Source organism: Strix uralensis, chromosome 4 (assembly GCF_047716275.1).
Source record: "Strix uralensis isolate ZFMK-TIS-50842 chromosome 4, bStrUra1, whole genome shotgun sequence".
Taxonomy (NCBI): Eukaryota; Metazoa; Chordata; class Aves; order Strigiformes; family Strigidae; genus Strix; species Strix uralensis.
The window spans coordinates 60,706,274-60,725,317 of NC_133975.1; the positions used below are offsets into that span (position 1 = coordinate 60,706,274).

At 39.5% G+C, this 19,044-nt stretch overlaps 1 protein-coding gene across 8 annotated transcripts in view; it reads right to left on the reverse strand.

Annotated features, from left to right (window-relative positions):
* YTHDC1 (YTH N6-methyladenosine RNA binding protein C1) overlaps window positions 1-18,510 on the reverse strand; it is a 32,833-nt gene extending 14,323 nt beyond the window's left edge. For 2 of the 8 annotated variants that reach the window (XM_074866949.1, XM_074866952.1), the window contains exons 1-15: window positions 18,392-18,510; window positions 14,382-14,483; window positions 13,432-13,760; window positions 12,945-13,299; window positions 11,596-11,685; window positions 11,040-11,093; window positions 10,343-10,437; window positions 8,309-8,417; window positions 8,087-8,204; window positions 6,938-7,022; window positions 4,858-5,024; window positions 2,253-2,335; window positions 811-847; window positions 679-718; window positions 512-574 (exon numbers count right to left, since the gene is read on the reverse strand). In XM_074866949.1, coding sequence (XP_074723050.1) covers window positions 512-574; window positions 679-718; window positions 811-847; window positions 2,253-2,335; window positions 4,858-5,024; window positions 6,938-7,022; window positions 8,087-8,204; window positions 8,309-8,417; window positions 10,343-10,437; window positions 11,040-11,093; window positions 11,596-11,685; window positions 12,945-13,299; window positions 13,432-13,760; window positions 14,382-14,483; window positions 18,392-18,419 — 1,755 coding nt within the window. In that variant the 5' untranslated portion in view covers window positions 18,420-18,510. Of the gene's footprint in view, window positions 1-511; window positions 575-678; window positions 719-810; window positions 848-2,252; window positions 2,336-4,857; window positions 5,025-6,937; window positions 7,023-8,086; window positions 8,205-8,308; window positions 8,418-10,342; window positions 10,438-11,039; window positions 11,094-11,595; window positions 11,686-12,944; window positions 13,300-13,431; window positions 13,761-14,381; window positions 14,484-16,673; window positions 16,872-17,875; window positions 18,300-18,391 lie in introns of all 8 variants that reach the window. The other 6 variants (XM_074866947.1, XM_074866948.1, XM_074866950.1 and 3 more) reach the window with 6 other exon arrangements.
* Window positions 18,511-19,044: the final 534 nt, after the last annotated feature.

Here is a 19,044-nt window from a genome sequence, read left to right on the forward strand (position 1 = left end):
TTGATTATGGTGTGCAGTACATTCTGCTACTTTCCTGCATGCTTCACTGCCATAGCCAAAAGCAAGCCACTGCACAACACCAGAGCATGCCAGCCTATTCCATGAGCCTCTGCAGCAAGTCCACCTCTGATGCATTTGCTGTTTGAGAGAAAGCCAATTACTATGAATATTTAGCGGAATACAAAGTTTCATCACACCCTCTTGTGTAAGCTAAAGGAGGGTTCTGCTATTTCCTCAGAGCTTTCAGTTTCTTGTAGGTTCAAACCAAGCCAGATTCTTGATGCCATACTGCTTACTAGAACGCTGGACTATTGCTGAGAGCTAAGTAAATTGCAGAATACTTGACACAATAATTTCTTCCCCTGAAAATTTTACATAGTTACAGCAAAGATACATTTTAGGAAAAGGGAAGAGTTGAGCGCACATCGAATATGCTAGGCTCCTCTAGAGGGGAACAAAAAAAAAAAAGCCATTTTCTACAGAGAAAAACTGAATTCAACAAGACACAAACCATTCCTTGCCATGGTGGTGGTGGTCCCATGTTGTGGAATTCCCTCACGTAATCATTGTAGGACTAAAATGAAAGACAGTAATATTAACATTTGTGATGAGTGTTCTTTGGAAGCGCAGAAAGCTGAATATAAAAAGTTCCCCCAAAGTCTGCATGCACCAACTTACCCCATTTAAAAATACATCTCGTCGAACTCCTGAAAATCGTCTGTTGGGAATAAAAATTTGTAGAACTAAATCCAATTTATCCATACAGACAAGTTACCAGGACATAAAATGAGTAACATGAACACACCTTACCTGTCTACTTCAGGATATCTGGGATCCTTTATATACCCTGTTCGAACATCAAGCAGTATTAATTCAGTTTACCATCCATCTCAAGTTAACAGTCTTAAAAAATATACTAATTAAAAAACTGTCCTTTCATTTTGTGCCAGCTATTGTGTCTACCTGTCACTACCCTCACTTTCAAAGTAACTCTCAAAAACTTACAACTTCTTGTAGGCAGAACAGAAAAACAGTATAACATAGTAAAAAAAAAAAAATGCTAGAAACATACCCATAGGAACTTACACACAGTACAAACAACGGGCTATCTGCAAATAAAGACTGGAATTTTAGTTAAATGAACTGGGAATACCCACAAATTTGAAGGGTACCATCCCCTGGCAGTCAGCCCATGGCTGTTACTACTTACTAACTGTATTCAGTAGAATGTGTTCATGTGGGCAACTCTTAAGGCTGATTTACTAATCGGTTTTGGATACAGTGTTACACAGAAAATGAAAAACAACCAAAAAACATCTGGAAAAGCCCCACTGGGCAAAGAGTTCTTATAGCTTCAGTAAATCACAGGAAGTAAACCTCAGAGAGCTCAGTAAAATGGTGCAGAACACCAGGCATGCTTATGCTAATAAAATAAGCTCCACTATTTTAAAGAATTTTGTTCCATACTCCATGGTCTTAAAAAGCCAAGGAACAGCAACAACACCCTTTTTCCATCAAAGAACATAGGCTTTGCAGTCAAGCTGGACAAATAAAGGCAGGTTTTTAAGAAAGATTTGGAAACCTACTACTGAAATAATGGAATATGTATTTCTAATAGTAGTGAAGCAAGATTCTGTAAATTAAATGCAACAATTTCTTAATAATTGCTTTCTGCAGGAAAAAAAAAAGTCTGCAATATTACCAGTGGTGTTGCTGCATTACCGCTGCAAACATTTCTTTCTGGAGAACAACAAAATTTCTTTCTCAAACTCATAATTAGACCCTCTTGTAAAATGCAGTGAAACTTCCCCCTCCCTTCCTCACGTCAAGCTCGTAAAAAAATTCTCTCCACTAATCACAGGCTGCTAGTCAAGCAATCTCAGCTGAGTTTCCCAGTTGGAAATTTCTGATAAACATTTTAATTTGACGATTAGTGCATTGACAAGTGGGTCAAACCAATTCTTGTGCCTGTATTAACAAAGTGCTTGAGAGGATCATTCACAACAATGTACACAATTCTGAGGCTCTTAAAAGGGCTCAGACCAGATTAACTCAGCTCGCTCTCTCAAACCAGTGAAACAGCGTCACTGACTTCTGCGAGAGGTGGGTTAAACCAGCAGGCAGCATTTAGGACAAGTCCCATTTCTATATCCCAGCCATTTCAATAGTTTACTTTTGAATTAATAAGGATACACTAAAAGAGAAAACACTTGTGAATTGGTGCACACAAATCTTCACAGTAAGATATTAACCTGGTCTTTGGTGAAACTCAGGGGGATAGTCAATCCTTGGTTTCTTTCTGCTGTTATGAATATCATAATCTTCTGGTCGACGCCTACACAAATTAGATATCAAAGATTAAACAAGGTTGCTTGGAGCATTCGTCACAGCAGAATACCTCACAGGAATAGCCTGAGCTGCCCAGGATCTCAATTCAATAATTCTGAATTTAAGCTGCTTCAAAATGTTCTACAGCTTTAAATTTGAACTCAAAAAATCAGGAACAACAGTCCGATTAAATAACTTTCTGGCTACAGGAGCTTTGGTAGCTAAGGAAGGAACTCTACCCAACTGTACCTTCGTAGCAAACATAGGGTAACAAATTTGTCTGAAACAAACTCAGACTTAGGCTTTAACATTACACTTTCCACATTACATTTTGAAACAACCTACTGGTTAACAAAATAATTTACAGAACTAAATACAATGAAAATAGATGGCAAAATATATCATTACAGTCAGAGGCATGGACATTGCTGTATTTGATAGCTATATGGTAAAGAATTCTATAAAAGGTCTAGTTCCATAACATTTATAAATAAAACTGTGCATCCTTTGTGAAATTGCTTCTTTCACTGTAGTTTTTCTAACTGGATAGACCAATGTTATTATTTCTAGCAATTTCTCTTCTAAGTAATTTACCAGCAATGCAACTGTGCCTTTTACAGAAAGTTTAAGAACGCTTAAGCTTTCTAATAATTAAAATAACTGGGGCTCCTATCTATACAAACACCTCTTTTATGGAAGAGATGTTATTTTTAAGAACTTCCCTCTCAGGGAGGAAGTTTGAGTATAAAGCAGTTACATTCCAGTTGCTATTATGTTTAATAAAGAACTGAAAACTGGCTGCTAATTTTGCTCCACCAAGGTACATAAACATTAATGGGAGACTCCAATGCTAACATAACAGTGTTTCTGAGCACAAAGCAGCTACAAATCCATTCCCTTCCCCCCACCCCAGCAATATAAATTCTTACGACAAGAAATTAACACTTTCTTAAATGGCTTAATTACTGTGCAACTTGCTCACTGAGTAACAAGCTCATGTAGCTTTTAGTTTTATAGAGTAATTTCTCCTCCCCCTTCCCAACTTCAGTCTTTAAAGCCCACCATACCCAGTTACTAAGCTTTTTAAAATGAAAGCAGATTCTTTACTATGAGCAAAAAGCCCAAAAATCAAAGCAGTTGCATCTACAGCAAAATCAGATCAAGGAAAATAAAAGCTGGTGTAAAGAATAAACATACCGCTTTCTTGTAGTTTTGAGAGTGCATTTACGACCGGTATAAAATATGATAGAAACAGTTCATATAGTAGTCCAACTACTGACTTTAAGCTGTAAGCCACATACATAAATGGAGGCCCTGGCAGGCTTGAGAAGGTGTGGTGGTGTTATATGTATAGTTTGCAGTCCATTGCAAAACCTTCACTTGTGTATACTTTATTGCACTGGAAACCTCTTAGCTTAACTTCAAAAGCCATCTTGGTGTTCAGTCCTTTAAAGCCAAAAATGGGGGGGCGCTGCCAGGTTTCCTCCTACCTACTCGTTACAATGTCCTTTTTTTAAGCTCAAGGAAATGGGGACTCTTGTTGGGTATCTGTACCTACCACAGGATGTTTCCACAAAGAGGAAACTTAACCATAGGTTTCAGCCCACACCATACATCAGTCTGTATGCAAAGTGGCTACACGGGGAAAAGGTGTTTGGCAGAAGGGCTAATATCAGTTCTTTGCAAAGACTTCTCCAATTCTGTAACAAGTTATCCCCCCTTTTTTTCTGGAAAATGATGTTAAGTTCATATAGCAGTGATCAATAACCATGTCGATCCTCTAAAAATACTTTAAGTCCACAGGTACTGCCAGCATCTGGAAAGGTTGTATATACAGACACAGCAACAGCCATTCTTTTTGGTTTGTTGCCGGGTCTCCAAGGGCCACTTGATCCCTTTTGGAAAGAACCTACTGTTTTCAGAAGCTCAGCAAGATGTGTGAATTCAGTGGTTACATGTTAGAGAATATTTGGCAATGGGGTTAACACATCACGGTGACACAATTTGAAACAGTCCCAATAATGCTCCTCTTGAATATCAAAATAACTTAAATATTTTATCCTCAAAATGAGGCGGCATCTTCTGCAAAATTCTAAGTGATCCTTATAAAAGTCCCATATTTGATAAGGCTTATCCAGAGACACACCTGAAAGAAAAGGCTTTTACAAGATATTAACACATTTTTGGCATATAAATATTTCCTTCTCTCCATCTAGCCTGCTCATAATCAAGCCAAGCTTACCTACAGCTAGCATTACACGTTGCATTAGCTCAATAAATAATCTAGTCTAAACTAGACAGCACTTTAAGAGCTTTTTTCTGCAAAAGCAAAGATCCCCATTTTCCTCTTGAAAAATGACAGACCGGGGAACCATGTGAAATCCTCAATGAAGCCACAAACTTGTCCATGCAGCTTGATTTGAGGATTTTCTCTCTTCTTTATCGCAGGGAAAGCTTTGACGAATCATATTCCTCCATCACGTTATTCTGATACATGTGCTTATTATCAGTCCAAAGAACGTTTCTAACCTTCCCACGTCCCGAACGGGGTCTCGACGGGATGGGCGTCCTCTTGATCGGGGTTGTGAGTGCATTCTTCTCTTGTGCCTCATTTTATGAATGACTTGATACAAGTCAATACTTTCATCAGGAGGGAAGAGAAGACAAAGTTGGGTTCCACATTCCGGCTCAATTTCCTAGAATTAGTTAGAAGTTCAGTAGTGGTTTATAAACTGAAGAAATGAAACTCTCCCCAAATACATCGACAACATACATTTAAAAAAAAACTAACAACAACAAAAAAAAACCACTTCGAAGAGATTTCAGTATCACTAGAGACAGAGCAAAATTCACTTACATTACCTTTCACTCTTTAGGCACTACTTAGAATTTTCATAAAATAGTCCAACACTTGGGGCAACCATATCTTCCCATGAGACATACAGGCCACATCACTGTTTTGCTACAAAATCAGAGGACTGTTTTTCATCACAAAGAAAATGATCACCTATTACAGAGAGAAAAGTGACACACGTAGGAAAAAATCCATCCCAGCTTCACATATAAAGCCATGGCCTGACGATGCTGACTATTACCACTCAAAAGGGGGTTCTTCAGTGTATGATAGACAGGTCCATGAAAATACCAGCTCAATGCTTGACAGCAGTCAAAACAAGCAAATCGTGTGTTCAGGATTACCAGGAAAGGAGCACAAAATGAGAAAGTCATTATACCACACTGGAAGTCCATGTTCCACCCACACCTTAAATACGGGTGCAGTTCTGACCCCTGCATCTCAAAAAATAGGGGGACAGTAGAAATGGAAAAGCTTCAAAGCAGGGCACCAAGGATAATTGAATGAGTGCAACAATTTCTACATGTAATGACTGAGGAGGTCGGGTTTCTCCAGCCTAGAATAAAAGAGGAATATATGGGGTACAGGGGACAAGACGGATACAATGGGAGCGTCCAACATGAGTTGTCTGGAGGAGAGAGGGACAGAGATCAACTTGTTGACTCCCTCTTCTGGTACAAGAACTCAGGGCCATCAGTGAAGCTAGCAGGAGCCAGGTGCAAAACAATCCAAAAAAGTGCTTCTTCAACCTGGTGACTAGCAGGGCAGCAGAACGCCTTTTCAAAGGATGTCGTAAATGCAAGCAGCTCAGTGTACGTCCTCAGAAGAGAGATCCATTCAGGGTTACACAAAATTTATATGGATAAACGACAACCACTTCAGGAAATAACCCGAGTTGAAAAGCAGGGAGAGCAAGCATCAGACAATGCTTGCCCAGTACTTAACAGTACAGCAATTTTATGAAAAAGATGAAACCCACATCTGGATTGCAACTCTATAGTGAAGTGGACAAAACATTAAAAAATTTATTCCCCTGACCATATAACAGAAACAAAAGTTAACTGAAATACCTTTTTTCTTTTTTTTTTAAAGTTCACACTAAATTAAAAACAAGACCAAAAATATTGTTTTACTCCCGCTTCCAAAAGTGAATGCATCTGTGGGCAAAATAATGCAGTCTCCATTTTTCCATACTGTATGGGGATTATGCAACTCCCATCTTGCCTTAAGAAAGCAGAACCCATTATTTTAGTCAAGGATGGGTTACTTGATGACAGCAGCAACATACCGGCACTCTGGTATGTCTGACAAGACAAAGAGCCACCCCATTTAAAATTTACTTAGCATATACTTTATAATGGTAGAGTCTATGCTCTAAGCAATACAGTATTTTTAAAAAAAAAAAAAAAAGCAACACAGAACACAGCTGGAAACACCAGAATTTGTTCTTAAAAACTGATGCTATTTAAGTTTGCACACCATACAATGCGAGGCACATTACATTTCAAATCCAAAATATCACATAGTTTTGAAGCATCAAACACTGTTTAATCACAAAGATGACAACAGAATTGGCATCGTATTGTTTTCCGTTTCCTTCTTTGGCAACAACATCAGAAATAAGCTAAGTGCCTTTGTCACAGTACTCTACAGCAAGTAACAAGTGATCTAAGAAGATTCCAAATCTTCTGTACATACAAAGCTGAAAGCAAGCACTAAAAGATGTGGGTTATAGAAAAAAATAAATTAACAAACCTGTCCATCGCGTCCAATCTTTACTGGCTTATGTTCATTCCAAGGATTGGTCAGGTGAGCAGACTTAGTGAACGGCAATTCACGCCTAAATATGCAAGTGGCATCATTTATAGTTTTGCCTCCATTTTTTGTTAAAAAAAATTTAAAACGCATAAAGCAGGACATTACATACAAAATAATCCTGTTACCCTTTGCACTGTCAGGTCTTTGAATGAACGTATTAGTAACTGAAGATTTCACTTTGGCCTATTCCAGTATTAACTTGTATAGTCCATGCTATGACAGTCTATCTTAAAGGTTTTTTTTTTGGTCTTTGTAAAATATCAAGAACATGCTTGCTTATTATCTCACCATCTGAATATGCTGACCAGTCTCTACGTGAGGTGGTAGCTCACAGTACCTACTGAAATAAATCCCTGAGCATCTGACCTAACTATGAAGCCAGAACCACTTTGAGCTGCAGGTGGGAGTCAGTAACTTCCAGAAGACCTTTCCTACCTACATTGTTCTCTAATTCAAAGTCTCACCTTCCCTGTATTTAGTCTTTTTGGTAGCCCAAAGCGCTTGTACAACCATGCAATGTATTTCACAGGATTGATATAGATCTTTTTCTTAAGAGAGGTTTAAAACCTCTTCTGTAAGACATACTCAGTTAAATCAATGAAGATACTGCTCACAACCTATATGTTATGCAAAATATCTGTACTATTTCATATGTTATTTTAGAGCAGTAGCATTTTCTTTGTTCAGTCAGATGCCAAGACATCAGATGAATACAGATCTGTCCTTACAGGATTTTTTTCCTCTCTTATCCACAGCTGCCTGTTCAAGTGAGCAGTTTTTGAGAATACAGTTTTCTGGTCTCGGTGCAAGAGATCAGTGAAGGAACACAATCAAGTGTTAAAAATCTCTAAATTAATCAATTCTCTACATTAAAAAAAATATAATATATTCTATCATGCAGGTCAGGAACAGACCTGAGTCCTAAGCTCAGTAACATGGAAGCACTGATTTGGGGAGATTGGAGGACAGATCTCTGGTTGAATTGAGTTTTCAAAAGGATGCTGTCAACACTTGAGTGAGTAATACACAGAAATAGTATTATAATGTCTTGTTACTAAACAGCAACATAAATGAACAATTATTTACCTGCAAATCCAGTCAATTTTAAAGACACCTCCCAACATTTTTGCATTCATTCCTGCAGGCAGCACCCAGTGTATAGGTGATCCTCCATGATGGGACTCTGAAGACAGTCTTGCAAATCCTAAAGGATTTCACATGAATTGTAACAAAGGCACAACAGAAAAACTATTGCACATAAAACTCACTTTCACTTACTTACCTTGATAATAGCTCACTTTCCCTTACCTTGGAATTTGCCACTCTCCCTTACAGAAAATATCAAAATAACACTCCTCGCTGATCTAAATGCAGCATTAAGCTTCTTTTCATTCACTGGAAGTGTTGACCATACTCCCTGAAACAAAACAACCCCCACCCCACCACCAAAATATAAGAGTTCATCTCAAGTGATTTAGTTAACAGAAGTATATAGTGCAGATCAGGAAAACAAGACTAAACTAGTGTTCTGGGATAGAAGATAACGGAAAGAGAAAGGTATTGCTAAATTCAGTTCCTTCAGAAAATATTTTTAGCCTGCCCCATTATAAAACTTTTAAAACACTGGCTTTTCAATCTTTTTTGAACACTGCAGATGGATTTAGACCATCTATAACGTTTCATTTGTAATTACATTGATGGACAGATATATGAAAACCTTTGCCTTTAGTATTTTTAATGTATGTTTTAAGTGACTTTGGGAGTTCATGTATTATATAGTACACACAAATCATGAAAAACCAGCAGCATATATACTGAAAGGTGGGCAGGTGGACTTCAGTAGCCTTCTTAGTATGACAGATTTGTTCAGGACAGCTTGCAGACTTTAAAACTCTTTTAGTGAAAGGCCAGAAACTCAAAAGACACCAGACCAACATTTTAAATTAGCAAGCCAACTCAAAACGTCTCAGCCTCTCACATCCCCACCTACTAATTCCCACCTTTTCCCTTTCACCAGCCATTGCGTAGCCATGCGCAATAAAACCCTATTTGTTTTAAGGTACCAAACTGAGCTGAGCTATAGAATACCAGTTTGTGGCATAACTTTTCAGAAAGATTAGCTCCCCAATCCATTTTAGGAAAACTCAGAGGAGAAGCTTATGCTGGTTTAATATGTTCAAACTTCAGCCTCAGAATATGATCTAGGATCTATCAAAGAAAACGTTCCTTCGCTTCCTTTTTTATTCTAGGTATGTTCTCATGTCCTACTCTATGCTCAGATTAGTGCTTGCCTGACTCTGACAATTCATTAGAGTCACCAGAGAAGCATTTGGGGTTTTTTTACAAGCTTTCAGTCAGACGTATATTGCTTTAGGCTGTTTGTGAAGCCCTGCTGTGAACTAGAACAACTTATTACACTGGCATCACAAAAGCCAGATCTGTGAAAGTGCAGTGGCAAAGCACTGATGCCTATACACAGAGAGACAAAGCATCCACTCCAAGAACTTTAGGAACAAGGATACTGTTGCAGTCCCAAGGGTGGATGAGGCACAGAAAGGATACACTCCTCTAGAGAGCTGAAGCAAACACCAGTCAGAATGGTGTGCACTGCACAGATCAGACCCAAAGAGGAGGGGGGGGAGGGGGGGGCGCAAACCCGTCCCAGAATTTTAAGATTCATTTAATCGTTTTAAAGCTATTCTATTTTAGAAAATCTTCATTAATAGAATCACCTACTTTGTGTATATTGTATAACAGTAAATCAGCTATTTTCTCTACAAGCTGTTCCAAATAACACATGCAAATACAAAACCACCAGAGTGGCCTAGCGCCACTCCTCAGCAGCTGAAGTCCAGCGCCCTGGAAGCCCTCCCAGAAAACTCCCTTACATCAGCACTGCCAAGCACACATTTCTGCAATATGGCTTCAGATCCCTGAATCAACTGAAAAAAATTACTTTTATAGCATTGGATGAAAGCCAAAATAACCTTCTGAACCTCCTCACAGTACAGCAATATGAACACAGGTACTGATGAAAGGGAGGAAATACCATCACAGCATTCCCAATGGAGGCTGACTTAGGACATTATCAAACAGACCTTGAAGCCCCTTTTTAACCCTATTCTTATCAAGATAAATGACTGATGGTCTAGAAACTCTTCTAGGTTACAGTGGAAGCAGAATAGCTACCCTTGAAAAATCAAGGAGCAGTAGCTTTCATCTTGCTTCTGTCAAGATCTGAGTGATGGAGAAAAGAATGTATCTATCTATATGCTTTTCTATAGTAAGGTGGGTGTGTCTGAAAATAGACAAAGTGATCAGTTTGAAAAAAATTCAACATACCTTTGCTTTAGCAAGTGATACATTTTCATGGTTATTACTCTTGATGAGAAAGAATCTTGCATCTTGGAGAATGTATTTAAGTTTACTTGTTTGGTCTGAAAAAACAAAGTGTCAAATAAGCTGAACTGTAAATATTTAATAGTTGTCAAAAACGTTTTGAGTGTAGGTAGTTGTTTCCTTCAAAATACACTGTATCCCACCCAGTTCCTACCTATGTATTATCACAGTCAACCACCCAACTTGAAACTTGAAGCATAAGCTGTAGAGCACAAAATGCCAGGGGAAACCAAATCAAAACTAAAACTTATGATATTCAGATAAAGAAAAAAAAATAAAATTAGCATGATTCAGTGATGTTCCGATATACAGGACTTATTTTCTTACTTAAGAATCTTTGGATAAACACTGGGTAACATTCGTATCAGCACAAGTGGTCCAATGGAGAATGCTGAAATGTTCCTCTTTCCAGATGTAAGCACTTTATTTTTTGCTTTGCTATCTCTGCAAGGAGCAAAGTGACTGAACTTTTTGCATACTGCTCTCAACAAGTGCAAAATCAAGATTCACTTGTTATGCTCAGAACAATTATGCGCTCAAAGTGATTTATATCGGAACATTACTACTAACAGGTAATTTAATGAACAGAGAGAATGGCTTGCTATGGGGCATGCATTAAAAATTCAAATTTAAATGATACCTTTTTGGACAGCACGAACGGAAGATGATAATTTCTCATGCTTCTTTTCTGAACCTGTGTTTAGCCAAAGTACATTTGTTCAGATTGAGCCTTAATAGAGATAATATACAATTTCTACAGCCTTGTCACATACAATTTTCATTCATGACAAATTATGCTTTCTAGCGCGCACCCACACACACAAAAAATACTATTCAATGTGCACGAGTGTTTTGTTTTGTTTTTTTGGTTTTGTTTTTGGGTTGTTTGGTTTGGGTTTGTTTTTTTAAAATAGTATTTGAACAATTTCCTACTCAGAAAACTAGTCACTGAATCATCATCTTCCAAGTTTAAAAAAAAAAAAAGTGAAAATTCCACTTAAGCAACAGAATAGCATTAAAGTAACAAGAAAGCCTACTTCCCCCCAAAGGTTTCCACACACAACATGCCAGAAGTCAATACCAAATTATACAAAGCTACATATCCCATAAACCTCTACAGCCAGTTACATTTATTTTAGATTACACATTAAGATTTGATGCAAGTCAGGATGACAAGCAATAAAAGGAATGAATACCTGCATACGATTCTGATGCAGAACTTCCACTTCTGTCAAAAACAATCGGAGAGATACCTCTAGCTCTCTTCCTTTCCTTCTTTTTCTCATCTAAAAAAAAACCCATAACAAATATCAAGTGGCAGGTAGAACTGAGATAAAAAGTACTGAGACAGTAAAATGACATCTGTAATAGTGAAGTTAGCATCTGGCTTGCTCGTGAAAATTGTGGTTGCTGCCCAGAACTATCACGCACAAAGAAGCAAATACTAATTATTCAAACTTTTCATTCACAAAAGGAAGACAAACGCCACAAATCTAGTAATTCTTGCAAAGTTTCGAGAGAGAGTTTATCTTCTAGGTGTTTTAGTACGGGTGGTTTAGCTTTTCTCTCCAGCCTTCAGCCAAATTTGCAACACAGAGCACAAACTGTGTTGCGACAGTGACAGAGGCTCATTCACTCAGAGCTCAACAAAATGGCAAGAAGTATGAAAACAAAACACTGTGGCACACAGGCAACTATTTCCACTCTTAAAAGGGTTATGTTATACTATAGAGCATTTTAGAACAGTTATTACAGCTTCGCTTGTCTTTAGGTTACACCTTTCTGTTCTCTAATTCCAACCAGCAGAGCTAAGCCAAAAAAGGTATTATGTTAAACAGGATGACCACTTATGGAGACTTCAGACAAGGAAGATACACAAGATCTTAACAGGATTGCAAGCCACTTTCTCAAAAAAAACCCCAAACCCCCCCCAAAAAACCAAACAAAGCCAAACAGTCAAACTCAAAAGTATTTACGTCGTTAACGCTTCACATCTGTAAGTTAGGACCAGTAATATATACAACTGCGAAGCATTTGTTCCTAGTTTCTGCTTAAAACATTTCTCTAAGTTTGCCCTAATAGCTAATAATTTCAACTTAGGTTTAGATTCCCTATGCTGAAGGCAGTCGCTATTTAAGACTCAACTATCCTTCCCTCAGGAGATGCTGTTTCTACTACACTAGTCTATCTGGTCACTCATCTAGGTGAATACAGAACAGCTCAACACCAACTTGAAATTAATCGTATGAGAAAGATGCCATTAGATACCTAAGAAAATACTAATTCTAACGTTTCAAAGCATTGAACGGCAAGGACAAAGCAATCAAGAACACTATGAATCCTCAGCATGGTAATACTGATGATATTCACAAGTTTTGGTGTAAGGAAATACCGCTTTTCAGTAGATTTTTTTCCTTGCCTATAATATTTCATAATTAATATCTTACTGACTTGTGCTACTAAGGCTTACTTTTGACATAGTCAGGAAGTGGTTATTTTTAAAAGCACCCAAGCTTTCAATGGCAAGGTGTTTTGTGTTACCTACCTGATGCATCTGAACCAGACCCAGATCTGACTGATCCATCTGTGAAAGAGGCAGATTCAGAATCAGAATCGCTGGCTTCACTTCGTGTGTCATAGTCATTTCCTTCCTTCTGATCTCGCTCATCCTGTTCATACTCTTCTTCATCCTCCTCCCCATCCTCTTCCACCTCTTCATCCTCCTCCCCTTCATCATCTTCCTCTTCTTCCATTCCTTCCTCCTCATTCTCTGTATTGCCTTGTTCAGAGGAACCACTACTGCCAGTCTCGTGATCTGAACAATATTCCTCAGAGTTCACCTCTTCTTTAGAAGAATGGCTGGATCTGCTTGGTCTTCTATCCACATCATGCCTGATTCTCTGATGTTTAAAGAAAAAGTGAATCAGCAGTCATATAACACTGTCAGGATGCACACACAGTCCTAAGAGAATGTGCCTTATAAAAGTCTCATATAATTGCTCTATTTATAAGGCAGCAAGAATATTTAATACCTCTGAACCATCTGGAGTAGAAGACTTCGCCCTTCTGTCAATATCCCTCTTCCTCATGCAAGTTTTGTCTGGTTGTCCTTTATAAGGTTCCCTGGAACTGCTTGACATGCGCGTCTTTCGATCACCATCTGGGCGCTTGTTTCTATCAGACCTCTGGTACTCCTCATTCTTGTATTCTGATACTGGTTTTCCTTTCGTACTCACTATTCTCTTGTTATTGCTAACTGATGAACTAGGAGGCTTTGGCATCATCTGCCTTGATGAATGCACAGAAGGTTTCTGTCTCTTGTTTTCAGCGTTTTCCATCCTGTCAGTTTTTCTTTTTGATCCTTAAATAGAAAGAGATACCAAGTTCAATGTTATTCTGTGTATCAAACCAAAAACTGTGCAGAGGCTCCTAGTTTCTCTACTTTGGTTAATTTCCCTGTTGCAGTCATAGGTAGCATCTTCCACTTGCAGGCTTTGCAACACTCAAAACTGCTTGTCAGGACAGCTCATGTTCTAAAACATACATTTTACTTTAAAAGAGCAATCCTTTAGGCTTTCACAGGCATTTGCTAAATTTTATATATAGGAATGCTAAATTAAATGCTTATGGGATTGGCCTAAATCCAAATCAGGAACTGAGCTGGAACCAGACTTATGGGACCCCCTTGCTCCATTTCTACTTCACTTCATCAAACCAAAAACGACAGTCATCATGCAGCAGCAAGTGAATTCACAACTAGCCAGACCCAGCAATTGCTTCTGAGACAAAAGGAAACCTAGTTAACTGTTTGCTTGGAAGGTCAGGTGAAAAAGCAGGTATCCATGAAATAAAGACTTGTGGAACTCCTTCACTCTTTGAATCTGGTTATAGGAGTCGCTACTTCAAAGACTTTAACCCTAATAAGAAAGACGGTTTTTACCATTCATGTGCCCGCAGGACATCTACTACCAAAGTCACCTACCCTTTTTCTCACTTTTATCTTGCTCGCTGTCAGGGTTATACAGCTCATCATCTTGATCAGGAGCATCAGTCAAAATGTCATCCAGAACATTCAGTTCACCATCTGAAAACAAAGTTAAAAATAATTATAAAAAGTCCAGATATGTAAACTACAGTAGAAGCACTATTTACAAGCCCAAACATTTGCTTTAGGGTTACAGATCTGCCACAAGGCAAAAATTAACATGCTCTTGATGTATTTCCACAATTTCAGTTGGAAGGATGTAACAAAGCCCGTAAAAGAATTAAAATATGTCACAGGATGCATTTAGGCCTCTGACTAAGGTCCAAGTTGGCTCCTCATGTCATACTAGCTTTGCAGGAAAGCTGACCTACAAATGAAAGCTTAATGAAAAAGCCTGTACAAAATTTGAGATAAAGGAGACTAGGAGATACTCTGAGTGCCATAAGCAAAGAGGAGGGACCTCTCATCTCAAAACCCTGAAGAACTTGCACTTAAAATAGTTCCCTTCCTGCCCCATTATTTTTGTTGTAGTTGCTGCATTAGAAGGGTGAGTTTTGTGGTTCACTTACAGGTAGAAAAAAATGCAACAGAGAAAGTTAGCAAGAGCATGAGCTAGGTCACCCCACTGAAGAAGGGGAAAGTAGTACTTATTTGCTGCATAATTCATTCTGAGCTGCTCTGAAAAAAACACTACAATTAATTCACGTTAGTGAAAGGGTAAAAGTTTAAGGAAATTCATGCTAGAAGCAGTAAATGACCACACTTGGTCACACAACTTTTAAAATTTGTCACTGTTTCTGACTCTGTTTCACTTTGCCTGAAAACAAAGGATTCACCAGCTTAAAGACAGCAGATCTACATTTCAAGCACTAAAAGAGTGAAGTAAGACTAAGCATGCAAATGGAAAAATAACAGAAAATATATTCATTTTGGAATCTCATACTTCTCCTAAACTCTGGAATTCTTAGCTCTTTTCACTTTATATTGCTACGATTGACTCTACTTTCTGCGTTCAAGAAAAGGAAAGCAGAGCAAACTCCAAGGATTCAGCTAGTTAACAGTATCTATAGAAGACACATTGTACAACATAATAAAGCAGCAGGTAAGAACTCCTGTACTGGACAAAATCAGGGTAAGGCAGCAAACAAAGTTCCCCAGAGTTTGGCAACTTGTCTACCTCAAAATCTTGAGCTGCGTCACAAGAGAAGTTTTACAGCTTGATATTAATGAAAGACACAATCCGTATGAGAAAAAAAGTTAGTACTATAATTGTATCTCTAGTATATACCATTGAATCTGAAGCCAGCATGTGTGCTAGCTTTCCTGCTGGCATTTCTCCATATTTTCTGTGGTAGGGAAAAATATAGAAGCAGCCCCTGAACTGCACAATTGCTGTAGCTGATGCAAAAGGAAGCAGTGCAGAGAGGTGGATCCAGCCTTTCCCTGGCAGTTTACAGTTAGAGAGCATTTAAATATAACACGAAGCTACATCATAATTCTCTTGGGTACCTCCCTTTGTGTTTGCAGATACCTATATATCCACAGCAAATATTCTTGCTGTTACCAATGAGATACAGAAGTCAGATTCATGGCTGTTAACTGCTAAATGCAGGCTGCAATTTCCTGGCTTGCATTATGCTTCCCCACGGAAGACTAGGCAAGTTCAGAGAACAAGATTTTTTTTTTACTGGAGACTAACGAAAAAGATGTGCACTAGGATTAGAGTATTAAATATATCACCCATCTCAGATCACATGTATTGAACCTTAGTTTTGCTTCCCTTTTGGTGAGGCAACAGCATACTTGAGTAAACTAAATTTCACCTAGCTACTGCTGTAGCATTCAGAGGTGCTTAAAGACTCATCTATCAGCTGGTTCAGAAATAAATGAGAAAATAAGGAAAATATAAGGGAATAAGCAAGCCTGACACATACTCTCTGATAATTCCTTTCCAGTTTAAGTGGGCCTGATGTATAGTTGGAACCTTAAACAACTACACAAAAGAGACGAGCAGGATGAGTTCCCCTCACACCCCTTTCCGTAGATACATCTATCGGATTTATTTAAAAATAAATTCCCAGATTTAGTGGTCTGGTGATGCAAAAAGGGCAATCTGAACACACAGTTCCCATCTCTCACTTGCTCGACTGACTTCCACGAGATGACTCCACCCACTGAACTGTCACTTAGTGTTCAACCTGATAAGCTGAATTATCTCACAGATCAAGATAAGCATCAAGAAAAGCACGAAAAAAGAAACAGAAAACCGGTAAAGGAGAGATTTCTTACAGTTCATCACTGCTGAAGGAGGAAGGTCCAAATGAGTCCTTTTCATTACAGACACTCCCAACTGGGGTCTCCTGAAACTCATCTTTTGTTGATTCAGGCGTGTGTTGGATCCTTCCATGAATAAATTTAACTCACCTGAAACAGCAGGGAAGTAACCTGGGGAGGCCATTTTTCCTCCGTTGGCTGTAGCTGTTAAATCTATTCAAGGAAGGGTCCAAGCAAAAATCTGATTTGGTACGCAGAGGACGTAAGACCAGGCAATTTCAAACTAAAAAGGTATGCAAGATTTATTTCCACTTTTTTAAAGCAGTGAAATAGCAGTTCTTTTCCAAAAGGAACATAAAAATAACGTTGCATTTACAGTAGAAATAAGTTCAGTTACAAACCAATGCGCATTAACACCTGCTATTCACTCAGATTAATCCTTTTCATAGAACAGAAAGTTAAAGGCAAATTAAAATAAGAAATATAGAAACATTTCTTGTCTGCTACTCATGACTTGACCACTGTTAGTAATTTAAACAAAAAAAACCCCCAAAGAATAAAAAAATTCAAGCCCATCTGGATAAATGATTATATGAGTAGAAATTTATAGATGACAATAGTAAACATTCCAATTTCACTGCTTATCCAAGGTGGCACCTCACCTCTGTTTCAACACAACCTGATCGTATCCCATCCCATCAGTCTTACAATAACACCGTTAAGAATCAAGCACCTAAAATAATTTTACTTATCAGTTTTAACAAAATCTAGTGGGACTTCTCCATGTGATCTAGTTTCACAATAAATATTAGAGACAACGAACTTTCACCACTCTGTAAAAGACATTTTATCCTGCAAAAAACTTTTCATGAAATGTATTCCATAGAAATCCAAACCAATGTAAATTAAACCAGAGTGATCCTTTACCTTTTTTATAACATTGCTGTTATCTGCACTAACCACTAAACAGCAACCTTCTCCATCCAAACTTTGTTTCTAATTCTTAGACGGGCTATTTTGCAAGGACTGACTCATATAACCTTATAGACAACATGTGGATCACTTCAGCTTCCACGTACACTGACAGGCAGTTATAAGACTTGTGAATATACATTACCCTGGAAACGTTTAATTCAATTTAATTCCTTTAATTCAAACTTATTTACCCACAGTGCCCAGAAAGCATAACTGACCGCAAAAAGCCGAGCAAAACCCACCAGAATTACATTCCAACGTCAGCTTCTGCTTGCTAAAGTAACTACGTTCCTCGGCAGAAAATCCTGCAAACAATATGGCTAGGGATGCAAACAGAATTACAAAAAAGCAGATACTTTCTGCAAGAAGCAGCAGTAACTCACTGCCAAAAACGTTAAACTGATGGCCTACAAACTTACTCCTAATTCCCGCTGTCCAAGTCACCTTGCCCCGAGCCCGCTGCCGCCGGGCCATCACATTACGGCACGATGGTCCTATCGCCTCCAGCACCCCAGCACACAACAGGGAGCGTTTCCCCACACGCCACGTCTAAAGACTACGAAAATCGTCCTCGAAGAGGGCCTCCCGGCCCCACCAGCGGTCCCCTCCGCTCTCCTCACGGACGTCTCCCAGAGTGAAGGCCCAGCACCAGCAACCAAGCAGGCCCTGGGCAGAGGAGGGGGGATGGCTCGGGCGGGAGGGGCCTACCTGGGCCATCCCCCCTCCCCGGGGCCTAGCCACTGCCCCCACCGCAGTACCTTTTTCCTCCCGGCTATCAGCCGCCATGCCGCCGCGACGCTTCGAGCGCCTAAGATGGAGGCTCCCCCTTCCTGCACGTAACGATTCCCTCTTCCCAGAGTGCACCGCTTTGTTTACGCTCTGCGCGTCACGGGGCGCCGCGGGCGGAGGGGCGGGGAGAGAGCGGGCGGCGCGTGCGCGGAGGGAGGGAAGGGGCGGGGCGGGGGCGCGCGCGTGAAGCCGCCCCGCGCGTGAAGCCGCCCCGCGCGGCACTAGGGTGCTGGCGGGACCCGCCATGTTTGCCTGTCAGTGCTGTGAATAGCTGGTGTGCGGCGCTGCTGCGTGGTGGGGCCCGTCCGAGAGGGTGGTCCTGAGCTGTTTCCCCTGCTGGGAGAACTGTAGCGTGAGGGAAGAGGTTTCTGCTCCCTCGCAGTGGGGAGAGCTGAGGGGAAGCCTCCACCTGCTGACGTTCCCGCGCTATTGTGTCAGCTGTGTGAGGTGTTGGAGCTCTTGCCGTGGGTCTTCAGTGGGGCAAAGTAATCACGGCCTTCCTCAGTGTTAGGTATTGCTGTTCCCCAGGCTTACTTTGGCTGTTAATTTTTTTTTTTCCTCAAATTTTTTTCTTGCTCCAGGTGATGTTCAGCTTGTTTTGTAATGTATCCATTCAAATCTG